The following is a 26,007-nucleotide window of genomic DNA, read 5'->3' on the forward strand; positions in this document are numbered from 1 at the left end:
CAAATGCGAGACCTATCAGCATTGCCAATGCTTGTTTTTGTCTTCTGCCTGTGCCATTGTTGTCTTGCACGTCTAACACCAGACATGCTGTTTGAAACTCTGCCTTCCTAGGTAAATAACTGAATATAAATGTGGATGGCAGCGTTTCTGACCGAGTAATGAATTGAAACTGGGAAGACTTCGTTTACACTTTTTAGAGTTGTGGGACTAAGAACGCTGTTCTTTACAATTGATGGGCGGTAAAGCGTGAAATTGGATGACGCCTACGTCATGGGAATCCTCCCAGAGGCGGCGCCCTCGGACGCTCCGGTCTTTTATAACGCCAGCGATAGTAACCTGGACTCAGAAACCCTTCCCTTGTTTACTATGGAGCTGTCGATGATGTCTGCGGGATCTTTCTTTCTGCAGCAGTTGACGGTCTCAAACGTCCTGCTGTTTTTGGCAATCTTCCTCTTTGTTGGCGATTATGTTAAAAGGAGGGCGCCGAAGAATTACCCCCCAGGACCCTTCTCCTGGCCCTTTATTGGATGTTTGCCCTCCATGGACTTTGCTCAGCCTCATGTCTCGTTAAAAAAGGTAAGATTACAGAAACAATTTAAACGAACTGTGACAGACCCGTAGGTTTTGTCGTTTGTATACAGAAAATGATTTGTTATGATATTTCAGTTACAAGTGGACGGCGGCAATACAAGTTTACATACTCCAGGGAGAGGGAGACCATAGAAGTGCAGCGCAGAGCAGAGTTCGCACAGACCAGCAGCGCCATACTCAGGGGCGTAGGAGACACTAAAATTCTGGGGGGGGGGGGGGGACAGGGACAACCATGTGGACTTTCAAGTGACCCTATACAAATCACCGCCCGTTAAACAAATACAATCGCATATATATGAAGTGAAATATTGAGATAAGCAGGCATGTAGTCACAGTTTGCATGTAGGCTTTATTGTTATTTACATTCACATAGTAATCAGACCAAATGTTAAGAAAACGTGTATATGAATCTTCCATCTTCATGCACCAAGCAAACAAAGGTTCCGACTTCGGGTGAGGGCGTCATGTTTGCAAGTGCATTATGGTTTGAAAAGTTCCTGCTGCTGCATTTCAGGTCACCAGCAATTTTCAGGCAACAATAAAAATGTGAAGATAACTTCGGTGATTAATGTTCCTTATTGAGAGAGATCAGAGGTTTGGCTAGTGGAAGCTTTGACTCATGGTAAGGTAGCCACCGTGTGTTAATAAGCCTGCTGCAAAGAACGTGTACCATGCAGATCACAAAATGCTTATAATGTAAATAGGTCAGTGAGTTACTGCTTTTGTCTGAGAGGTTCTTTTGCTATTTGCAGTTTATCAGTTAAAATCCTAACATTGAACAGTGAGCTATTACGTCACCAAAGAGCAGCATGAAAAATGCAAGGTATAGATTAGAACATTATGCTTTTCCCCCAGTATTTCATTATCCTAATGTTGGGAATTTGGTTAATTAGGATGGAAATCAATTCTGATTATTAGAGAACCCCCAACCATGGTGTTATGTTTTAAATTCTGAGTTTTTGCTTCTCTAGTGTTGCAAAGCCATCCTGTGTCCTGGGCACTCCCCAACCTTTTGTTGACCGGTACCGGTGGTACCTGACTCTGACTGACCCTGGGCTCTGCCTAACCAGGCCCAGGGCCAGGGCCAGTGCTATGCTGACAGAGACACTTACAAATACAGTGAAAACACCTACATACACTAGGGTGCACCATGGGTTAGGTTACCCCTATGATTGGCATGACCTCTCCTACAAGGCCCTAGTACATAATAGGGCATGGGGATTGAAACTACCTTTAGGTCCCTAGTATATATTAGGGCATGGCAATGTAGAGGCCAGCAGCCCTTCCTGCACTTGCATGTGTGCACTGCTGAAGCCTGAGGTCAGTTTAAAAACAGGCCTGTGTTGCAGGACTGCTTTTAAAATGCCAATTGTGCCCAAACTTGACTTCTGTGTGTGGGGCACTTACAAATTGATAAACTACAATGTTGGGGCATATTAGGTATCCCCAGGGTTTCCCTCAGGTGTCCCAGGGGTGGGGGTCGGGTATCTACAAGGAGGACCCTTATAAAATGAGTTTTATATGCCCTGGGTTTAGTGAAATTGCACATTTCACTGCCTACATTGTAGTAAAGTGCTTCCCAAAATTGACCTTTGTGCTAGGAGCACTGTGAAGTGAGGCTCCGCAATATTTTGATATAACTAGAACCCCTAAAGTCTTTCTTGGGTATTCCAGGGGTGGGGGGTTCTGTAGGTATAAGCAGGGTCCTTATATAGGCCCTGGTATTGGAGAAATTGGCCGGGTAATTTTTCCATTGCCAATTCCAATTCCAAAAATTCTTTATTTCGGCCACATGGGCCATAAAAGATGCAATAAAAATACATATAGATAAAACACAATATATACAATAAAAACCAACTGGACCTGCAATGTTAGAAAATACAAGGTAATATGAATTAACCAGACATTTTCTTCCTTATTATCCATGCTGCCATTAAGAATTTGGAAACCGCAAACACAATGTGGCCCAGGGTAGTAGTTTTCATAACCCTGTAGGCCTGTAAATAGTTCCTGAAGCCCAGGTTCCGACATAGAGGAGCTAACCAGCGCCTCCTCGGGCTCCGATAGGCATGGCAACAGAACATTATGTGCAAATCGTCTTCATCATTAGCTTTACAGCATGGGCAGAGCTTGTCACCCCCTAGCGACCATTTATGGGTAAAGACTTTAGTAGGGAGCGTGCCAAACCTCCATTGCAGGAACAATTTCCTCGCCAAAAGAGGATAGATAAAATCCATAAAAGGTTCAAAAACATAAGAATTTTTGGATACTATAAAACGTCCCGTCAAGGTGCCACTATCATAAGCATTGTCCATATCAACAAGGCTTTTGTTCTTGTAGAGCTGTGCGAGGGTTTTACGCGAAATCTTTCTACAGCCCTGAGCTGGATCATCCCATAGATCTGGCAATTTCAGACTAGACAGTTCCGACTTGACAAATGCCAGCCACGGGATCTTGCCATTAACATCCAGCCTCATGACGTGTATAAGGTCCTGCCTGTAATGATGCAGTTCCTCGGTGGTCCATATCCGGTGCCAGAACTTCACAGGTTTCGACCGTAGGTCCTCTGCAATTGACGGAAGGCCCAGGTCGAGTCTTAGGGGGAGGAGTGGTGTGCCTTGCGGGAGGGCAAGTAAGCGTCTGAGGAAACAATTTTCCACCCCTGCCATGACCTTCCCAGCTTTATGTCCCCACAGCTCACTGCCGTAGGAGGCAGCTGCCTTCGCCTGGGTCCTGTACGTTTCCAGGGCCGGACTAACAGGCTTGAAGGTGGACTTATTGGACACCCTCAAGAGTGCGCCCGATAGCTGGGAAAGTTTCAACCTAGATCTTGCTACCTGGGAGTCCCATGACAGATTTTCTTGAAGAGATACCCCCAGATATATAAAGGTCGACACCCTTTCAAGGCTAATTTCCCCCAGTTTTGGATTGGGTCTGGTTTTGGTGGGGGGGTTGAAGATCATGAACTTAGTTTTTTCCGTGTTCACCTCCAACCCATGTTGTCGACAGAAATGGCCAAAACCGTCCACAATCCTCTGGATCCCCATAGGGGATTTGGAAAGAAGGAGGGTATCATCGGCAAACATTATTGCCGGAACCCTCCTTCCTGCCAAAACCGGGGCGTCATTGTCCCCAACAGCGTCAAGATGTTGAATGACGCTGTTGATGTACAGACAGAACAGTGTCGGAGCCAAAACACAGCCCTGTCTGACACCTCGGCGGACCGGGAATTTGCCCGAGGGCTTACCATCCCTCCCACACCTCACTTGCGCAAAGTTGTTCTCATGCAGCCTAATGATGATTCTGTGGAGGTGGGGGGGAACTCCTAGCTTCTGCAGCACCTCCCATAACTTCCCCCTCGGGACCAGGTCAAAGGCTGACCTCAGGTCCACGAAGACCATGTACAATCGACCTCCCTCTAGCGTGACCGTCTTCCAATACAGGAGAAGGAGGCGAAAAATTTGGTCCATGGTCGACGTGTTCTTCCTGAAGCCAGCCTGGAGGGGGCTCATGATGTCATTGTCCTCGACCCAGTCTAGGAGATGGTCCAAGATGAGGCGCGCAAAGAGCTTTTGGGGCACATCTATAAGGCTTATAGGCCTGTAATTAGAGGGGAGCAGAGTAGAACCCTTCTTATGGATGGGCACAATCTCTGCCCCCATCCACGACCCAGGGATCGCCATACCTCCAAGAATGGCATTGAAGAGAATGAGAAGGTATGGACCCCAAATATCCGGGTGGTGCCTAAATAGATCCCCGGGTAACCTATCCAGGCCTGGCGCCTTCCCCACTGCTAAGCGTTCTAGGGCAAGCTCCACTTCCCCCAGGGATAATTCCATTCCAAACTCCTGGGTACCCAAGGGCAGTTGCAGCTCTGCGGCCGGGCAGGAACTAGTACCTTGGTAAAGAGCCCCAAAGTGGGCCTCCCAGACCGCGGGGGCTATATTGGGCTCGATCGCTTTACTGAGTTCCCCTGTCCCATTATTTACTAGGGCCCAGAATTTCCGGGAGTCCCTGACTTTTAGGGCATCATGAAGATCCTGCCAGTGATTCCAGTCCCACTCGGTCCTTGCTGTCGCCAGCACTGATTTATGGTGCTTCCTAAGGTCACGTACATTGGCCTTATCTGACCCCTCTTTTATTGCTGCAATGAGCTCAGATTTTGCTGCCCTGCAATCTGAGGTGTACCAGGAGGGAACAAGGGTCCTTTTCTTCCGGATTGGGACCTCCGGATGGAATACCTCGGCCAAATCCCTCACTAAATCCTGGTGAATGTTTCCCAGTTTCTCATGGTAATCTGGGGTTCTTAGATCATTCAGGAGTGCGTCCACCTTCATGAAGCTGGGGAGTGCCAGCTCATATAATTTCTTGATGGACTCTTCCGAGCTCACCAACTTTCCCCACTTGACCCGGCGCCTGTTTGTGGTGAGGGACAAATCCCCCAGATCTTCCCCTTGGCCAACTGGGGATGGGTCCGTCATGGGCAGGGGGCACAGGATATTTAGGCAAAGGGCATTGTGATCGCTATCTGACCTCTTAATTACCCTGAAGTCAAGCACTTTAGGCCAGAGTGTAATGTCCACCATGATATAATCTAGCCTCGACTCATGGCCCCTCCTGTTGAAAGTACACACTGAGGGGGTATCGGAAGGGGTACGACCATTACACGCCCTCAGTGCGCAATTCAGGGTTAGGGACATGAGTTGTAAAGCTAGAGGGGACCAGGCTTTAGGGTGAGGGGAAGATGAGGGTGGAACCCCCCAGTGGTCATCCTCGGCCGTAAGGACACCATCCAGTAGACCTTCCAGAGGTTCAAAGTGGCAATTGAAGTCTCCTCCAAGCACCACCTTGAGATCACCCGGAAGTTGGCCCAAGAAGGAGGCCAAGTCATTTAGGGTTGGTGATTCGTTTGACGAGGCCACTGGACGCGAGTAGATGTTGACAATGGCCCACGGAGTTTTACCAGGCCATGTGAGCCGCACACACTGGATGTCCTGCGAACACGTGTAAACCTGCTCCGCCTGGCACCCAGTGTGACTCGCAATCCAGATTGCCAAGCCACCTGATGGCCTCCCCCTCCCAGCCCATTTGGCAGGGATTTCGAATACTTCAAACCCTCTCCTGGACTGAGTGGCCCTCGACCAAGTCTCCTGAAAGAGGAGTATGTCACATCCACCTACCAGGCAATCCCATTCAGGAGAGCCTTCCTTGTTCGCGATTCCAGCCACATTCCAGGAGAGAATTCTCAAACCTGGATCAGGTGGCAGGGTGCCCTGGGCTCCAGTAGGAGGTTGCGGAGTGACCATGGGTGAACCAGCGTCTAGGGAACCATTTCCGCTGTCCGCGATGGCGGCAGGCCCAGCCCGCTCCGCTGCCCCTGTTTGCAGAGTATGGGCAGACCCGATGTTAGGTAAGGGTCCCAGTTGGCACAGATTGTCGACCGTGTCAGCCCCTCGCTCAATAGCGGTGTGCAGCCGGGTTAGTTCCAACATGGGGACTATACCCGATCCCACGTATCTTTGCACGTCAACCACCATCTTCCCCGGACCAGACAGGATTACCCTGGTTTGTGGTCAATCGACCTGATCCAAACAGGAAAACCTGTTGTGATGTATGAAGTTTGCCTGGGCAGTTGGTAGGGAGTGCCTTGGTCTGTAGCGGGAGCCATCTACAGCAAAGCCCACCCTAGTCCACCCCTTCTCACTCCCTCCCACCGTGTTGCTACCACTAGGATAGAAATATGAGAGGGGTACAAGTTCTATTTTGGACTTATCAGGCCTTACAAGCCAGTTGCAGATATAGTTTGCAACGTGTGGGCTCTTAAAACTTAGGACGATACAATCCCCTGACCTGTTCTTTATAGTAGGGCCAATCCATGGAATCCTCCTTACCATCAGAACCTCACCCTTCAAGTTTGGAGGCAGCGGTCTATTAATGCTGAGCCAGCTTATAACCTTATTGCGTAGGGAGTCTTGAGACTCCCTAACACCACCAGTTAGCTCAGGAACTCCCACCATGATTGCCGTATATGGAACAGCTTCTGGGGGCAGGTTGACCACCCTGCGCCTATCAGGGGGGGGGGGGGCAAGACCATCGCTCGGGGCATTTATAGGACCCACTGTCGCCCTTGACTGCGGCGCGGATTGCGGCGCAGGGGGTAACTTGGATCTCCTGGGGGCCGGAACAGGGGGCCTAGGTGCTGGAGGTAACAAAGTGCGCGTCTGAGAAACAGACGCACCATTTGCACTCAGCAATACCCTACTGGAGACCTGGGGCAATGTGGAAGGAAGTGGAGTATTCCCAGGTGGTACCCCGGTAGCTATAGGAGCGTTTGTGGCTATGCCAGGGCTTTTCCTAGTATGGTTATTTTCCCGGGACTGGAGTAGATTCTCTATAACCTCTAGTCTAGCTAAGATGGGGGTTAGCAGATTCTTAATAATCGCTGTAAGCGAATTAATTACTATATCTGTACTATTGGAGGATACCCCACCAAAGATAAATGGACCCGCCGCCGCTGGTGATAACACAGGAGCTGACGAGGCCACAAGATCCGACCCAGACCCAGATAGAATAAGCTCTGGGGAGACCGAAATATCTGTACTTTCTTCGAGGGATGATTCAGTTACATCAATTTTTGCCCTTTTTACCCTCTTTATTTCCCCAGGCCTTTTCCTTTTTAAAGGCTGTACCACCCCACTATCTACAGGATCTGTTAACAGGACCGCTTGACCCGCTTCAGGCGTATTTGATCCCATGTTGTCCAGAACAGCAGAATGGTCAAAAGTCCCCGATGGCCGTGAGGAATCTTGATCCCTCTGCGTTACAGGAGTTCTTAGCTGCCGAAGGACCGACTCATTAGTCTGGTCAATGCTATCCAATAATGACATATGGGTAGCGTCCATAGTGATGGGTGTACTAACATCATTTGAGGCAGATTCCCCAAGGTCCAAGAACACACTTTCAGGACCCATCTCAAGGTGAGAGTCCATGGATGAATGACACTTACTAATTTGGGAGCTCGCCTTGGGGAAAATTTTTTCCAAAGTACTTGCGCCTTGTTGTACAGACTTACTCCTTAAGGCTCTGGACGTCATACTGGGGTGGATAATGGGGCAGTTTAGCGGGGGCGTTAGAGAGGAGGCCCGGTCCGGTCTCTACCGGCCTCTAACGGCCTAAAACGGCCCGCTCTTTGCCCGGTCTTAGCCCCGGACGCTCCCGCGCGCTCCCGCGCAGCATCTCTCTCCGATATTTATGGGCCTAGACCAACGGGCGTATTCTTGGAAGGTGGGGGCGGGGCGTTCAGGGAGAGCGGGGCCAGGTGACTCAGCCTCACGCTCGCAGCCCTGAAGCCTCACACGCCCCCACAGAGCAGCCAGGCAGGAGAACACGAACAGCCGGTGAGCGGTGAGTTAATTCCGCAGCGGGACCCGCGAAGCGGGTTCCGCAAGTCGTGGGTGTATGGCAGCCCTTAACAACAAGCAGCAACTCCAGCCAGGTCCAAAAGGAGATCAGCGTCCCAAGAGGGGAAAGTCCAGGTGCCTTTTTAATTGTTGGAAGGTGGGGGCGGGGCGTTCAGGGAGAGCGGGGCCAGGTGACTCAGCCTCACGCCCGCAGCCCTGAAGCCTCACACGCCCCCACAGAGCAGCCAGGCAGGAGAACACGAACAGCCGGTGAGCGGTGAGTTAATTCCGCAGCGGGACCCGCGAAGCGGGTTCCGCAAGTCGTGGGTGTATGGCAGCCCTTAACAACAAGCAGCAACTCCAGCCAGGTCCAAAAGGAGATCAGCGTCCCAAGAGGGGAAAGTCCAGGTGCCTTTTTAATTGTTGGAAGGTGGGGGCGGGGCGTTCAGGGAGAGCGGGGCCAGGTGACTCAGCCTCACGCTCGCAGCCCTGAAGCCTCACACGCCCCCACAGAGCAGCCAGGCAGGAGAACACGAGCAGCCGGTGAGCGGTGAGTTAATTCCGCAGCGGGACCCGCGAAGCGGGTTCCGCAAGTCGTGGGTGTATGGCAGCCCTTAACAACAAGCAGCAACTCCAGCCAGGTCCAAAAGGAGATCAGCGTCCCAAGAGGGGAAAGTCCAGGTGCCTTTTTAATTGTTGGAAGGTGGGGGCGGGGCGTTCAGGGAGAGCGGGGCCAGGTGACTCAGCCTCACGCTCGCAGCCCTGAAGGCTCACACGCCCCCACAGAGCAGCCAGGCAGGAGAACACGAACAGCCGGTGAGCGGTGAGTTAATTCCGCAGCGGGACCCGCGAAGCGGGTTCCGCAAGTCGTGGGTGTATGGCAGCCCTTAACAACAAGCAGCAACTCCAGCCAGGTCCAAAAGGAGATCAGCGTCCCAAGAGGGGAAAGTCCAGGTGCCTTTTTAATTGTTGGAAGGTGGGGGCGGGGCGTTCAGGGAGAGCGGGGCCAGGTGACTCAGCCTCACGCTCGCAGCCCTGAAGCCTCACACGCCCCCACAGAGCAGCCAGGCAGGAGAACACGAGCAGCCGGTGAGCGGTGAGTTAATTCCGCAGCGGGACCCGCGAAGCGGGTTCCGCAAGTCGTGGGTGTATGGCAGCCCTTAACAACAAGCAGCAACTCCAGCCAGGTCCAAAAGGAGATCAGCGTCCCAAGAGGGGAAAGTCCAGGTGCCTTTTTAATTGTTGTAAGGTGGGGGCGGGGCGTTCAGGGAGAGCGGGGCCAGGTGACTCAGCCTCACGCTCGCAGCCCTGAAGCCTCACACGCCCCCACAGAGCAGCCAGGCAGGAGAACACGAGCAGCCGGTGAGCGGTGAGTTAATTCCGCAGCGGGACCCGCGAAGCGGGTTCCGCAAGTCGTGGGTGTATGGCAGCCCTTAACAACAAGCAGCAACTCCAGCCAGGTCCAAAAGGAGATCAGCGTCCCAAGAGGGGAAAGTCCAGGTGCCTTTTTAATTGTTGGAAGGTGGGGGCGGGGCGTTCAGGGAGAGCGGGGCCAGGTGACTCAGCCTCACGCTCGCAGCCCTGAAGCCTCACACGTCCCCACAGAGCAGCCAGGCAGGAGAACACGAACAGCCGGTGAGCGGTGAGTTAATTCCGCAGCGGGACCCGCGAAGCGGGTTCCGCAAGTCGTGGGTGTATGGCAGCCCTTAACAACAAGCAGCAACTCCAGCCAGGTCCAAAAGGAGATCAGCGTCCCAAGAGGGGAAAGTCCAGGTGCCTTTTTAATTGTTGGAAGGTGGGGGCGGGGCGTTCAGGGAGAGCGGGGCCAGGTGACTCAGCCTCACGCTCGCAGCCCTGAAGCCTCACACGCCCCCACAGAGCAGCCAGGCAGGAGAACACGAACAGCCGGTGAGCGGTGAGTTAATTCCGCAGCGGGACCCGCGAAGCGGGTTCCGCAAGTCGTGGGTGTATGGCAGCCCTTAACAACAAGCAGCAACTCCAGCCAGGTCCAAAAGGAGATCAGCGTCAGGGTGGGGGTCGGGTATCTACAAGGAGGACCCTTATAAAATGAGTTTTATATGCCCTGGGTTTAGTGAAATTGCACATTTCACTGCCTACATTGTAGTAAAGTGCTTCCCAAAATTGACCTTTGTGCTAGGAGCACTGTGAAGTGAGGCTCCGCAATATTTTGATATAACTAGAACCCCTAAAGTCTTTCTTGGGTATTCCAGGGGTGGGGGGTTCTGTAGGTATAAGCAGGGTCCTTATATAGGCCCTGGTATTGGAGAAATTGGCCGGGTCATTTTTCCATTGCAGCTCTCCAGCCCATAGGTTAACATTGCAAGAGGTTATTAATTAATAACAGGAGAAAGGAAAGCCATAAAACTAGGATTAAAGGACTCAGAAGAATGTTAGTTATAAATGCAACAATGTGGTATTGTGAATTTATTCTAAAATGTACAGACAAGAAGTTATAAGACTTTCTTATCTGTAAGCCACAATTCAGCCCTCTAGTGCTCTGCCTTGATTGGTCGGAGGTAAGTGGATTAAAATGGCTGTTTGAAGAGGTGATAAATGACCCCTAGAGTTAGGAAGCCTTTCTGGGAGGAGAGGTTGCTGGGCATGGGAATGCCAGAGCCAGGGTGAGGGGTAGTAAATAATGCTCTTCAAGGGATGGAGGAGACAAGCTGGAGAAATCACTTTCATTTACACCTCTTCTCCCGGCCCCACAGCCGGATAGGGGGATTAAGGAGGAATTCCCAGATGTAAGGGGGGTGGACCTAGGTAGATGAAGCCATCCTGTAGGCTGGTTTAGTTAGTTCTGCTCCCTCTGCTGGAAAATTAGCCATGATAACATTTAGGAGAAATTCTGCTCTCTGTGAGAACATAATGCGACACTTTAAAGGATGTGGTCATACCCTGGAGGGTTGCCCTGCACCTCATTGGACAGGAGTGACCTCCTTCTTGACCCAGGGAACTTGGAATAAGTATCTTAGAGGGACAGAGCCTCTCAGATGATGCTGCTTCAAACTTGGGAGAAGAAGGGTCCCTGCTGAAGAGTTTGATTTGCACCAACCAGTCCCTGGACTCTGAAGATTGTACCTGTTGCACAATCTGGAATTACAGCCCTGTGGACTACCTTGCTTCAAAAGGATTAAAGAGTGGACTCCCTGCAAGTTGAAGGTTAACAGATCTCACCTGAACCATCACCACCAAGAATCCCAAGCCTGGAGAACTACAAGTGAATTTGTAAGAGTTTTGTCCAAGTGGATTGTGGGAATGGAAGTCCCTTTCAAGGACCATCTTTGAGATTCTAGACCCTCCTTGGAGTAAGTTTTGGACACTTTGAGACCCTTTGGAAAACTTCAGGAAGAAGTTCCAGAGGTTTGGAGAAGTTTGGAGCAACTTTGGAAAAAAGCTCCATAAGTGGACTGGCTCACCCTGGCCAGCCAAGCCAGCAACCATCAACCATGAGTTGGCCTGCCGTCCAGGTTCCTTCTGCTGAAAAGCTCCAGGGGTCTGACTTCCAGAGTTTGATCAAGCGTAGGCGTAAACCCTAGCCGGCGAACCCTCACCGAATCCAGCCTAGTGAAAAGCATTGCGGGACGCGCAAGAAAAAGCTCTGTAAAAGTTTCTAATTCCGAACGTAGGAAAGGTGACCGGGACCAACCACAAGAGCCAAGCCACCCACCATCAACTGTGTGCCAGCCTGGATCCCTGGAAAGCTTCGGAGGTTGGACTTCTATAAGTTTGACCGGGAGCTCGTCACAAGGCAAGCCGGCGAACCCCCACCGAATCAGGGCTGGGTGAGAGCTACGTGGGACCCCGGGAAGAAAAGCTCCAGAAAAGTTTCTAATTCAGAAGGTAAAAACTTTGACCGAGACCTACCGCAAGGAGTAGCCCCGCAGGGTGTCATCGTGGTGAGCCTGAAACTTTGACTTTGAGCAGGTCTAGCGTGACCAGATGCACCAAAAGGGGCTCTAAGTTTCTATGTGTTATATAGTGCTAAATCTTTAAAAAGTCACATCCCAGGTTCCCTACATTGGATTTTTTTTCCTTTTAAAGAGAAAAATATTTCCTATTTTTATAAATTGGTGTTGGATTTTTATTGTGTGTTGTGTCTTAATTATTTACTGAATGTGTGTTTTTAAATGCTTTACATATCTGTCTTTGAAGTTAAGCCCGCCTACTCACAGCCAAGCAACCACGGGTTGAGCATGGGAATAATTTTTGAAGACAGGTACTGAGCCGAGGTAGTGGCCTTATTTCCGGGGACAGATATAAATTTGCCCCTACTATTAACCCACTTTCCAACATCCAGACCAAACACTCAAACAATACTGTCTACAAGTGTGGATGACATGTGACTCCTACACCCTGTAAATGTATGTAACATTTCCTATACACAGATTTACACACCTATGATTGACTGCCTCTGTGTAGTGTGAGTGATATAAAGTGCTGACACCCTGCACTGGTATGAGTGGCGCTATATAACGAATTAAATGCATCTGAGAGAGTGGTTATGGAGACTTGAGCAGCACTATAAAAGAGTGGTAGCGAGGGAATCTGTGGCGGAGCTGGGTTGTTGAGTACCAAGGCTGTCTATTTGATTTCAGCTCCTGCCTCCTTCAGCCACCAACATACTCTCACTCCACATTATCTCACTCTTCCAGGTTCTTTCTTATCTTTGATTTCTCCCTTTTCTCTGTTTTCCATATTTCCCTTCCTCCTTCTGCCCACAACTCTTGATGCCTTTCTCTCTCTTGTTTGGTTTTACAGTCTGATTGTTTAAATAATGTACCGGTCTCTGGAGGCGCTAGGGGGCGCAAAGCGGAATGGCTGCCTGAACCGCAGCTCCGCCGGGCGATCACACACGATGTGATCCATTGTCCCTGGATCCCCACCAACCCTCTTTTCGCGACCATTTCCGGGTGAGGGAAGATGTGGGGCATGGGCGATCCTACACTGTAGAGGTCTCTAACCTCGCTAAGCTGAGAAATGCCGAGATGACCGCAGCAAGCATCGGACTGCCTGACAAGATGGCCGGCGGCGAATAACGGACATTGCACAACCACGGCGAACTCGGCGTAGGACTGCCGGATAACACAACACACAAGGTCCGGGGGTGAGTTCCTGCTGCCAGGCACAGTGTGGCAGAATTGCGCTGCTTTCACCCCCCGAGCGGTGACGGCTGAGTCTGTGGGTACCCTCGGTCGGGTGCCTGACAAAATGGCGGCGCTGGTTGAGGAGGCAGTGGGCACTTCGGACCAGTGCCGGTGACTGGGACTCGGCTGCGTTGGGCTGGCTGGCCGCCGGATCGGCGAGTGTGGGAGCTGAAAACACCATTGTGGGGCATATGAGACTGGAGGCGGCCTGCTGCCGGCAACTTGGCGCCGAACGCACAAACTAACCGGGTAGGGTAATCACAGGCTGCAGAACAAAAGCGGGAAACCCCACGAAGGAGTAGCGCTCAGCTTACCTAACTAGTTGCGGAGGGACTCCACTGTGGAAACGGTCCTATACCTCCGCCTTGCTATTAGACGCTGTTGGCATACACGATATACATCCCACCTATAACGCATACACCCTGGCGGGAACCTACTGACGGTGACCATATCAAACACGGAGTTTAGCCACGGGAAGCGGCTGGCTACCACTGCCGAGGAAACACGGCGACGGTGAACAGAATAACGAGGGCGTCTGGACCCACAATGCGGAAAGTACATACGCCGGCCGCCACAATGGGGAAGCCAGATAAGCAGCAACCGAAACTCTCCTTTGACAACAGGAAAGCAACGAAGCCTGCAGAAGATATGGCGGAGGCCGGCGGTTCGTCAGAATCACCACAAAATAGCAACATAGAGAAGATTCTGATGGCAATTCAGTCGAATTTGCAAGATATAAACGGTAAGCTGGACAATCTGACGTGCAGGATGGATGGCATGGCTGCTCGGCAAGAAAAGCATGGCGAGCGCCTGGATGAAGCGGAAACAAGAATCTCAGCCGTTGAAGATGAAGCACGTGCGTCCACCACTAAATGCGCCGGAATGGAGCGAATTCTGGAGGTAATAAAAGCAAAGGAGGAGGATTTGGAAGCGCGTTCGAGGCGCAATAACGTGCGAATCGCGGGCCTGCCAGAATCGACCAACACAGGGCGTATGGAGCATTACATCGAGGGTCTATGTAAGGATATCTTTGGTGCGGAGGCCCTGTCGCAGATCTTCATTGTGGAAAGAGCCCACAGGTCACTAGGCCCCAAGCCGCCACCCGGCGCTACGCCCAGGCCGATTGTGGCGCGGATTCTCAACTACCGTGACAGGGACATGATCCTCAGGCTCGCGAGAGAGAAGGGTAAAATCACTCATCAAGGTAACACTCTGGAGTTTTATCCTGATCACACGGTTGCTGTTCAGCAGGCGCGTAAGGAATACACCGCGGTGAAGGCTAAGCTGCGAGATTTGAATATCGCCTATTCTATGTTATACCCTGCCAGACCTCGAGTGGTGTGGAAGGAACAGGCGATAGTATTAGCGACACCTAAAGCGGCACTTGAATTAGTCAAGAAAATACAGCGGGAAACGAGGTCAGAGTCCCAGAGCGATCAGAACAAAGACTCGGAATGAAGACACTGGTGATGTTCATCGTGGTCCAGCGGTGAGTGCTATTGCGCGGATGGCTACGATGGACTGCTGCATGGCCATCCTCAGCCGCACTGAGCAGAACTGACCGATGCGAGACTCATAGAGGTGAGATAATAGCGCTTTACTGCGAAACTGGGTACTGTAAAGGTGGGGACAAGTGGAGATGACAGGGGCTGTAACAAGGGCTGCACCGCACTCACGTCCTGGAGTGCAGCTGATACCCGTGACTAACACTTGCCACGGCGCTCTCCCCCACTGGATGACTAGTCCCGCAGCCGCGCTAAACTGTAACTGTTACTGATGCTGCGAGTGATGGGTCAGACCTTTTTCAAGTAAATGTACTCACAGACCCTATGATGTGCAGAGAGATAGAGATAGAGACAACGAACCACTGGACACTGCGATGCATATCATGCTGCAAGGTATAGACTAACCGAGATAAGATCGGCACTGCCTGCCTCTGTTTACCTAACTACTTGGGTCCGGGTGTTGGCTTTGTGCAGGACAGACTGAAAATTAGATGAGCTGGGCCTATTTCCTGCCATGTACATTTGATCGATATGGGGGGGAGATGCATTTCCTCTATGACAGCGCCACTGCTTTCACCCATATTGGGAGTGGCAATGGGGAGGTGGGGATGGCGGATCAAGGGTCACGTATTTTGCGAATATGTTCATGTTTTCTAGAATCGCCTGCACCCTTTCACCGGGTGAGGGTTGTGCTCCTGGCGGTCCTCCATGAGGGTAATACCCAACACAAGTTCTTAAAATGAGCACTAAGTTGATAGTTATGTGTTTGGGAGAGTTGTGCTCTGAAGGGGTATGGCTTCGGCAGGTTGGGGATGCTGGAGTGGGTGGGAATTGGGAAGGGGGGATGTTTAACTGTTTACTGAGACCGAAGACATTGCTAATGTACACTTTATTGGATGCTCAATGGAGAGAGTCTGTCATTGTAACTTCTGTACAGTGGGCTGCGGGTGGACGAGATTCGGGTATAGCGCCTGAGGGTGTAGAGATTAGTTATTTTGCGCTTTTGATGTACAACAGGTTCTAGGAATAGAAGCAGAATTGGTCTGAACGTGGTTACTTGGAACATACGGGGGTTCGCCCGTCCTCAGAAAATTAGACAGGTATTTGCTAGCCTTACCAGATGGAACGTTGATATAGCATTCCTACAGGAATCACACCTCGCACCACATGCACACGCTACATTGGGATCAAAGTGGGCGGGGGCATCTTACAGGGCGTCATATTCCTCTTACTCTCGGGGGGTGCTTATATTGATTAAGAAAGGGATCAACTTTGAGGAGAAGCATGTGACACAGGACCCTGCTGGCAGATATGTGCTGGTGACAGGTACACTAAGAGGCCAACATATGACACTCCTTAATGTCTATGGCCCAAATACGGACGCACCCGAATTTTATCGGGATGTATGGGGACACATGCAGAAACATACTAACACACACATGTTATGTGGGGGGGATTGGAACGTGACATTACGGGATGGACTCGATCGCTCCTCACAATCCGTAGAACAACACAAACAATCGAGACTAATGGTGGGTCACATGATGGGGGATCTAGCTTTAGCAGATCGCTGGAGACTACGACACACTGACGCACCAGGCGCCACACACATCACCGCATCTCACAACAGTTGGTCCAGGCTGCACTACTGGTTGGGCTCCAAAGACGTGGCACTGTGGGTTCGTAACATACAAGTACTACCGCGCACATTATCGGACCACAACCCGGTCCTGTTGCAGATAGACATTCCACATTACGAACCCCCCCCATTCCAATGGCGATTTAACTCCCAAGCCCTCACAGACCCAATATACATAGACACTCTGACAAAGGCGATCAAGGACTATTTTGCTAATAACTCCCAAACCACTGAGGACCCATGTCTCCTCTGGGAAGCCTTTAAGGCCACGATCAGAGGTGTATGCATTGGCACTACCATAGGAGTACTCAAGGACATCAGGGGCCGGATTCGTCGCTGTGAAAGTCAAATGAGGGACTTGGAATTGCAATATGAAGCGACGCAGGACGTATCACTGTTATCCAAATTACGCGATTTGCACACCGAACTTGCGGATTGCTTAACTTCAGAACTTAAATACTTGGATCGCAAACATGTGGCCAGGGCCTTTGGAGAGGGGGGCAGACCGGGGAGTGTACTGGCGCGGAAAATATGTGAAGGACGGGGGCAATCAGCAATACTCCGAGTCAAATCAGGGGAGGGGATATTGCAAACACATTGGACGGACATATTGAAAAGCTTTGTTGACTCCTATAGCACATTATATCAATCTCAACCAACAGCGACAGCGGACGAAACATATGATTACTTGCATGACGTGGCAATTGGCTGGTTGTCGGACGCCCAAAGGGAATATTTAGCTCGGCCAATAACGGAGGAGGAGGTCATGGAGGTGATCACTTTACTTCCAAATGGAAAGGCACCGGGCCCGGACGGATACACATCCGAATTCTATAAGAAGTTTGTAGATATCATCGCCCCCTACCTGGTAGATATGTATGGGGCCTCCTTTGAGAAAGCGTTGCTACCCCCCACATTGCGAGAAGCAATGGTCATTGCACTCCTAAAACCGTCCAAGGATCCGGAACTCTGCGACTCCTACAGGCCCTTGTCCCTGATAAACGTAGATTCGAAGATACTTGCTAAATTGCTAGCTGTTAGGTTGTCCCCCTTGATGACTCGACTGGTCCTTCCAGACCAAGCGGGGTTTGTTCCCACCAGATCCGCCTCGCATAACACCAGATCCCTGTTTGCGCTGGCGCACTACCTGGAACCCTCGGTTAAGGCGGTGGCCGTCATGCTAAACGCCGCGAAAGCTTTCGATTCTATCGAATGGCGTTATATGCTAACGGTCCTCAATAGGATGGGTTTCCCTAAAAGGTTCGTCCAGTGGATTTCCCTGCTATATACTCAACCATGTGCAAGGGTCCGGATCAATGGCTATGTTTCAGCTCCGTTTGAAATTGGGCGGGGTACTAGGCAGGGCTGCCCCCTGTCACCCCTGCTATTCGCACTAGCGTTAGAGCCCCTAGCGTGCATAGTACGGCAAAACTACAAAGACTCGGCGTTGCAGTTTGCGGCTAGGCCACTGCACATATCACTCTATGCAGACGATATGTTGCTATACGTTCGCGACCCAGAGGTACATCTAAACCCGCTCCTTAGAGAATATATCCGATTTGGGGGGCACTCGGGGTTAGCGATTAATTGGTCCAAATCCTCACTTATACCTCTCACCGACACCACAAATTCATTTGCGGTTGATTACCCGCTAGAGTGGCAGCAAGATCCGATTCGCTACCTAGGGGTCATGTTCCACAGAGATCCGGACGAAGTCATGCGAGCAAACTATGGGGTGGTACTCTCCAAACTGGACGAAAAGATCCGCCGGTGGATCCACTTACCTCTCTCACTAGCAGATCGCATAGCGATCGTCAAAATGAACATTTTGCCCAAGTTATTATATCTCTTTAATAACATACCCATCACGCCAACTCAAGAAGTCTTCCGCCGTATAAAGTCCCTGGTACTAACCCTGATCTGGGCGGGTAAACAAGCTCGTATTGATCTGCAGACACTGACACTCCCGATTACACAGGGCGGATTCGGGGTCCCTGATTTTCTCCTATACTACCTTTGTGCCCAGGCACAATATGCAGCATACTGGTACCATGAGGTCCCCTATCTCACTCATACGGCCATTGAGGAGGGAGATGCCCATCCTGTCCCCCTATCAGCGATACTGACGCACACCAGGCCACCACTACACGCAAAGGATATCAACACTGTAGACACCACGATTAAAGCATGGAACAAATTAGGGCAGTTGGCTCACAAAACCCCGTTATACGCACCGAACATGCCATTGCAGTATCATCAGGCACTGTCAGTCACTAACGAAAAGGTGGGGATGTCCATGCTGACTAGAGCGGGTATCGACAAGATGAGCGATGTATTCCAGGGAGGCACATTTATGGGCATTGACCAGTTGAGTTATATTCGCAACCAGACTCCTATGTTCCGATTCACATACTATAGGCTAACGAGGGCATTGAGGAAACATTACCCATCCTTCCCTGCGGAACCAGAAAGCCTAACACCTCTGCAAATGCTGATCACTACAAGGGATCTATCACACTTCGTGTCCAGACTGTACTCTGCTGCACAATCAGAAATAGCGGGCCACACACTTAAAGCTAAAGGGCGGTGGGATGCGCTGCTAGATACTCCACTAACAGAGGAGGAATGGCACAGCTCATGCGCGCTAACACAGATACTGACACCGAACGGAAATCTAAGAATCATTCATTTCAAGTTCATCCACCAGGCCTACTACACACCGACTAAACTGCGCAAATTTGGGTTACAAGAGGAAGACAAATGCAAGCGCTGTGGCAGGGAGGGTGCGGACTTTACACATCTGGCCTGGACTTGCGAGAAGGTAGCGGGTTATTGGGCAGAGATTACGGCCACACTCACGGTCATGTTAGAGGATGAGGTGCAATGCACGCCACAGGTCTGTTTACTAGGTATTATACCCCAATTCAGAGCGCTGGAACGCAAATTCTGTGCAATAGCCCTGTTGTTAGCAAAAAGACAGGTGGCACAGTGTTGGCACAGCCGTAGGGTACCGACTACAAAAATATGGCTACATGACATGTCCATCTGCCGGGACAAATTGCAAACATATGAGGAGAACTTACCGGCGAAATCAAAACCGAAGGACGTATGGTGCTTCTTATCAGACTACCTAACCTCATTGCAGGACGATGAGGAGGAATAGCTCGACCTCTGGTTATACTATCGGGAGGGATAAGTGGGGGGTGAATGGGGGTCAGTTGGGGGTTGCACTAAGGACATGCCGGTCTACTGCTTCACACACTGTATAGGTTGTGTATAAGGGCAATGTAAGGTCTTAAGTTGGGGTATGTTGAATTTTCTGTTTTCCAAAAAGACAAAATGTGAGACTCATTTCGATTGTCTGCTCAGAGCCCTACGGAGGTTATGTACGGCAGCTCAGCCAGAAGATTTTTACTCTGATTTTCGTTACTAAATTACTGTTTATTGGATTATCAACATCACATGGCGAGCCGGCCCCAGGGTTGTAGGCTCATGCTGTGTACTTTGCTTTATGTTAATAAAGGTCTTAGGCAAAAAAAATAAAAAAAAAAAAATAATAATGTACCGGTCTCTAACAAAGAATGCAGTTGGGCCTCACCTGCAGACACCAACTTAAATTACGCTTCATTAGCTTGCAGCCCACAAAGGAAATGCCAGAGTGGCTAGTCTGGTCCTTTCTGCATTGTATATCCTTCCTGAAAAGCAGATACAACCTTTTCTCTCCTTTCTGCAAGACACAAGGACCCAAACCTTCTTCCTTCCCCATGACGTATCACAGAAACATTACATATGACCAAAATAAGGGCCACATGGTCAACCTCATTTCAAAGTCCCTGCCCTCTTTCTACCCAAAACTTACGGACTGATTACGATAGCAGTCGGACCTCAGTCCACCCGCCATCGAATTGGGGAATGGGACCGCTCGCCTACAAAACGGAGGCCTCACGATAGGCATTTCAATGCGACTGCCGCTATGGCGATCGCAATACCTATCTTTTACATTGGGGCAGGCGCTGCTGGCTGCATCACCCGTCGCAGTGTAAAAAATGGGACATCTTACGTATATCACTGCATTACGTGGCAGTGCCACATGGTGCAGTGATATGTAGGGGGGCACCATAGGTGCCCCTCAGGTCCCATGTCTGGGTGCCGGGAGTAAAGGGGTCTGCTACGGGCCCCCAATGTCCTTTTCCACCGGCTTTTCTATGGCGGGCGAACCACCATGGATAGGCTGGTGCGTAAAGGACATCATAATCCCTACTGCGGTGCCTGGTAGGCACTACCAGCATTGTAGGAACTACGAGCCCCTCTGCCACACAGGAGGGCTCAAGTAGCCCGTTCGGTGCATGGTGATCCATCGTGCCAACTGCCAGGGAACCACCTGCCATTGTAATATGGCGGGCGGTGATACAATCACTGATGGCGGTGGGACCGTCACTGACGGGTGATGTAGCAGTTACACCTCCATTATAATCACCCCCTAAGTCTGGTGTGCATGCAAATCCTACATTGCCAACCCCTGGTAAGTTGCACTACTAGTGCTGAAAAAGGCCAATGGAGGCACCAATGGGTAAGGTGGACTGGCCTAAAAGGTCTTGTGACTTCAGTGACAGTCATTGTCACTCTAGTGTGTGCTTCTTTGTATGCCTGCCCGCAAGACTGGAGGTGAGCTGCATGGATTGTGGTGGACAGGCCTTCAAGGTTAACTCACACTTGTCACCGTTAGGGTCCACCTGCTGGTGCTAAGACACCAGGGCTTCTAAGGTCTATCAGGCCTTCTAAGGTGTAGCATCGTAATGTACTCTGTCAGGACGGTGGTCTGGTGGACTGGTCATGAAGGCTGAACATGGTTCTCCATTTGGCAGCTCTGGCCAGAGTGCCACATCCTCTCCCACACTGAACACCATACTGCCCAACTGGGAGAAACTCGCACTGCCTTCAGCTACAACCCAATTGTGCTGCGACTCAATTCAATTTATGCATTAGACAAGAGTAAAATGCTGCCTGAAAAAAGCAAACACGCATAGCGGATGAAAGGATGAGCAAAGCATGTGAAATGTAAGCAGGAACAACATGGTTACCGTAACAGTTTTAAACTCATTATTCAGAAATCAGTAAGTGATTTTGCCTGATAAGTTCTGGATATGACTACAGAACCAGGAACGGACCTGTTTCAATGTCGATTGCTTAAATCCTTACAAAATGTAAGCAGTTTGGATTAAAAAAGACCACATTTCTAAACACAGAGCTGCGGTACAGATTTTATATGCTAAAATCATTAAAACAGTTGAAAACGACAATATTAAACGCTTTCCACTCCACCCATCAACAAGGCATTGCAGTCCCTGTAGGAATGGTGCACTTCCCCACCCTGGGAAAACAATGTTAGTCAAAGAAAGAAGATAAAAAGAAAGTAGCGCTTCACTAGCAAGCTATTTAACGTGGTGCTAATGTGTGTGGGTGTGAATAACACCAATCTGGCCTATCTGCGAGCAGTCTGCATTGCTTTATTTGGATATTTAATTATTTTTCATATTTTGATACTATTTTTCTCTCCGTCCCGAGGTTATACTTTGGAACAGAAAACGGTCAGAAAAGGGGGACATTTCCAGGCAAAGTGTTCTTCTCATTTTTGGATCCATTTAACAGGGAACAAATAAAGAAAAGGAGAGTCAAGAGAGAGTACGTAACAGCTGTCTCTTGAAATCAGCACTTAAGGAGGAGCTAGACAGAGACAGAAAGAGATGGAGAGAGGGGACGAGACAGCTGCTAGAGGCAGCGCAGAAGCAGACACTGTTCTTGCCTTCTCTGGGCATGAAGGAAAAGAGACAAGAGTTTGTTTTCCTTCTCTGCCCCCTCTCCGCCCCACCCCCAGACCGGCCAAGCCTTATTGCAGCATAACAAAGGACAAAGAGGGCGGGTGGCCTCTTTGACTGCAGGCAGGTCACAAGTCAAGTACAGGGCCATTAGGTAGCGCTTTCGCGCGCTAATGGCTCTGTGATTAACAGAAGGGAGAGGGGAAATTCTTTTGTCACCTCCCCCATCCTTGTCCCCCGTGTCCCCCCCACTCCAAAATCTGGAGGGGGATATATCCCCCGCGTCCCCCACACTTCCTACGCCCATGGCCATACTATCTCCATTCTACCCATCTCCCAGGTGTAGCACGGAAGCAGTAGTGCCCAGCGTCATACGTGCACTTAACATGCACACATGGCACCGTAGTGTAAGCTTTCCTCGCTCATGGAGCAGCAGCGCTGCGCGACCTTTCCTCCCTGTTAGTAGAGGTTAAACAACGATAGGTGACACACTTCCGTACACACCTGGGTGACAGGCGCAGCTGTAGAGAATTGGCGTGGGGCAGCGCCGCAAGTCATTTACTGCGCTGCTTTTACGCCAATTCGAAAGGGCAGGAATGCACCTTATTTACAAGATAAGCAGCCAGCCCTTAGCCGCCACGCGCAAACGCAGGCACCCGAGAACCATGGCAAAAGGGTGTCTGTGGGGCTGGCATGGTTGTCTTTTTTTTCAGGAAGGTGTGCATGATTGTTTTTTGCAGAAAGGTGTACCTACCTGCACAAAAACAATCATGAGAGACGTTTTCCTCTGTCAATGTGTGCTGCAGAATGCAGCGCATGCGGAAGTAACTCTTGAGTATCACATGTCTATTAATAACGTCATTAGTTGTAGCTCACTGTATCTGTTCTATAGTGGTATATTTGGATTCCATGTGCCGATATTAAGGGTCCTATGTAGATGGGTATTTTAGTTGCCAGTGGTATTCGCACTTGTGTCATTACTTTGGGTGTAAATGTGTCATTGAGTGTTTCTGCAACATTTGAGCGCATGTTCAGTATCCACTGCTGTCAGCGTATGACGTGAAAAAGTACTGGGAGAAGTACATGTGTATCCAATTTACAACATCACAGTTGGAAGTTTACGGAGATGTTTGCACATCCAAACTGATACTTTCAGTCTCACTTGTGCTGTAAATAAAGTGCATCTATTTCCTCCAAAATCAAAGTAATCCGATTTGTTGTAATACATCTTGAAAAGCAACTCTAAGTGGAGATAATATTAGTGAGGATTGCAGAAGTTCAGTCACTTTACCATTTTGTAGTTGTTCGTTACAGATCTGTTATGGCAGCTAGCCTTACTTGGGTATATTGGCAAGGCCTGCAGAAGTTCAGCCACCTTACCATTTTGTAGGTGTTGTTAACAGGTTTGTTATGGCAGCTGGACTTCCTTAGGTATATTGGTGAAGATTGCAGAAGTTCAGTCACCTCCCTATTTTGAAGTTGTTCTTTACAGGTTTGTTAAGGTAGCTAGTCTTCTATAGGTATGTTGGTGAGGATTGCAGAAGTTCAGTCACCTTAGCATTTTGTAGTTGTTCTTAACAGGTTTGTCATGGCAGCTAGCCTTCCTTAAGTATATTGATGAGGATTGCAGAAGTTCAGGCCTGTCAACATTTTTTAGTTGTTCTTAACAGGTTTGTCATGGCATCTAGCCTTCCTTAAGTATATTGGTGAGGATTGCAGATTTCAGGCCTGTCAACATTTTGTAGTTGTTCTTAACAGGTTTGTCATGGCAACTAGCCTTCCTTAGATATATTGGTGAGGATTGCACACGTTCAGTCACCTCCCTATTTTGTAGTTGGTCGTTACAGGTTTGTTAAGGTAGCTAGACTTCCTTAGGTATGTTGGTGAGGATTGCAGAAGTTCAGTCACCTTAGCATTTTGTGGTTGTTCTTTACAGGTTTGTGTTGGAGGTTAGACTTCCTTAGGTATATTGGTGAGGATTGCAGACGTTCAGTCACCTCCCTATTTTGTAGTTGGTCATTACAGGTTTGTTATGGTAGCTAGCCTTCCTTAGATATATTGGTGAGGATTACAGTTCAGTCGCCTTACCTTTTTGTGGTTGTTATTTACAGGTTGGTGTTGGCAGCTAGCCTTCCTTAGGAATCTAGGCTAACCACTGGTACAAGGTGGCCATGTTCAATATTCACTTTCATGTATGTTTTAGGCTTGAGCAAGCACTTGCTGTTTTAATGGGGTTGGACTGCTAACGTCAAATGTAAATTAGTGAGCATGATGGACGCCCTAAAGCCTTTCCACTAACGAGGCAAAGGGTTGGAACCTACCCTTATCTCCAGATGACCTAACTTTCCTAAACATTGTTTTTTGCCACAAATACGAGGTCTAAATATGGAGTCTATTGCTTGCAACTTAAGCTAAATATATCTTTTAGCAAAGCTACATTGTACAGTGATGTGCAATTAACTGTATCCAAAGCTTTGCAGCCCTTTATCAGTCTGTGTTATGCAATCACACCTAAGTCAGGGGCGTAGCTACAGGGGGCTGTAAATACCCACTAATGTATTAAAAGAATTGTTGGGTATAGGTGCTTTCAGTCGGGTAGGGTAAGGTGTCTGTTGGATTTCACAGGACATTTTTAAATACTCAATCATGGTTATAATACTGTTTTCTTTAGTAACCCCTCACAATCAGAAATCTTTCCCATTCCACTGGCCCTTAAACACCCATCAAGCGCTGATTCTCATATAATGATTAACATTATATGTCAGTGTGATTGTTGGAAAATCTGAAGGCCACGCCCCTTCCCCCCAGTCTTACTGGCCAAGCTACGCCCCTGCAAACAGTAATGAGCAGTCCCACTACCGACCAATCTGATCAGCGATCCCTCATCAAGCAGTACATCCTGTGTGATGCAGTTCCCAGCCATTAGACAGTGTTGTGGAGCTCCCAGCCTAGTGCATTCCCCAGCATGTCTGTCCACCATCCTGATGGCCGCCATCACATTTAACATTATTGTCAGCGCCACCATGCCTACTTTAGGGAGTAGAAATCAATGCCAAACTGAGTTAGCTCAAGCGGGACTGTGTTAGTCATTTTTATAATATGGACTGGAACCCAAGGGGGATCCCATAGAATGCAAATCTTTACCCTTGACGTAAACAGGTCATTAATGGTGCGGATCATTTATACTTTATCTTTACTCCATCATACTTACTAAAATATTTTTCAGCTTTCAGAAAAGTATGGAGATATTTTCAGTCAAGACTTGGGGAGTTTAAGATTTGTCACGTTGAGTGGATTACAGACTATCAAGGAAGCCTATGTTCATCAAGGTGACATTTTTGCAGATCGACCGAATATTCCTATCTTCTACGACGTATCAAAAGAATATGGTGAGTTTTATTTTATCTGGTTGATGATTAGTTAGTCATTTTTTAAATATTAAGAGCTTTTAAAAAATACACTTTAATTTTAATCATCACCAAGAGTATCTGAAGCCTGAGTTTGAGTACAATAAACATTTGTGGTATTATCTGCATATCTGCGAATTTCTAATATCCTTTAAATAAACTAACTGCCATTTACTCCAAGATTATCATTAACACCCACAGCTGTTTCTGACTATATGTTCCTTTTTACAAGAAAGAACGAACAAGACGACCTGACCAAGGTCTAGCACATCCAAAACATGAGTATAATGAATTTAGCTCTGGTGCAACACACTTCCCGTGCCTGTCGTCCCAAGGCACAATTCCGGTCAAACACTTGCATCAAATGGTGGAAGGCGCACTCAATTGAAATATGACAAACAGATTTGTGAGTCCAAATCGTTAAACTTCTATATTTTGGTAATTATACCAGGCAAATCACACAGCCAACGCATTTCGTTCC

At 49.3% G+C, this 26,007-nt stretch overlaps 1 protein-coding gene across 2 annotated transcripts in view; it reads left to right on the plus strand.

The window, feature by feature from the left end:
- Window positions 1-314: 314 nt before the first annotated feature.
- LOC144798754 (cytochrome P450 2J2-like) overlaps window positions 315-26,007 on the plus strand; it is a 404,320-nt gene continuing 378,627 nt past the window's right edge. The window contains exons 1-2 of one of the 2 annotated variants that reach the window (XM_078669779.1): window positions 315-576; window positions 25,346-25,508. In XM_078669779.1, the coding sequence (XP_078525905.1) occupies window positions 367-576; window positions 25,346-25,508 (373 nt within the window). In that variant the 5' untranslated portion in view covers window positions 315-366. The remainder of the gene's footprint in view (window positions 577-25,345; window positions 25,509-26,007) is intronic. The other variant, XM_078669787.1, reaches the window with a different exon arrangement.

Source organism: Lissotriton helveticus, chromosome 1_2, assembly GCF_964261635.1.
Source record: "Lissotriton helveticus chromosome 1_2, aLisHel1.1, whole genome shotgun sequence".
NCBI lineage: Eukaryota > Metazoa > Chordata > Amphibia > Caudata > Salamandridae > Lissotriton > Lissotriton helveticus.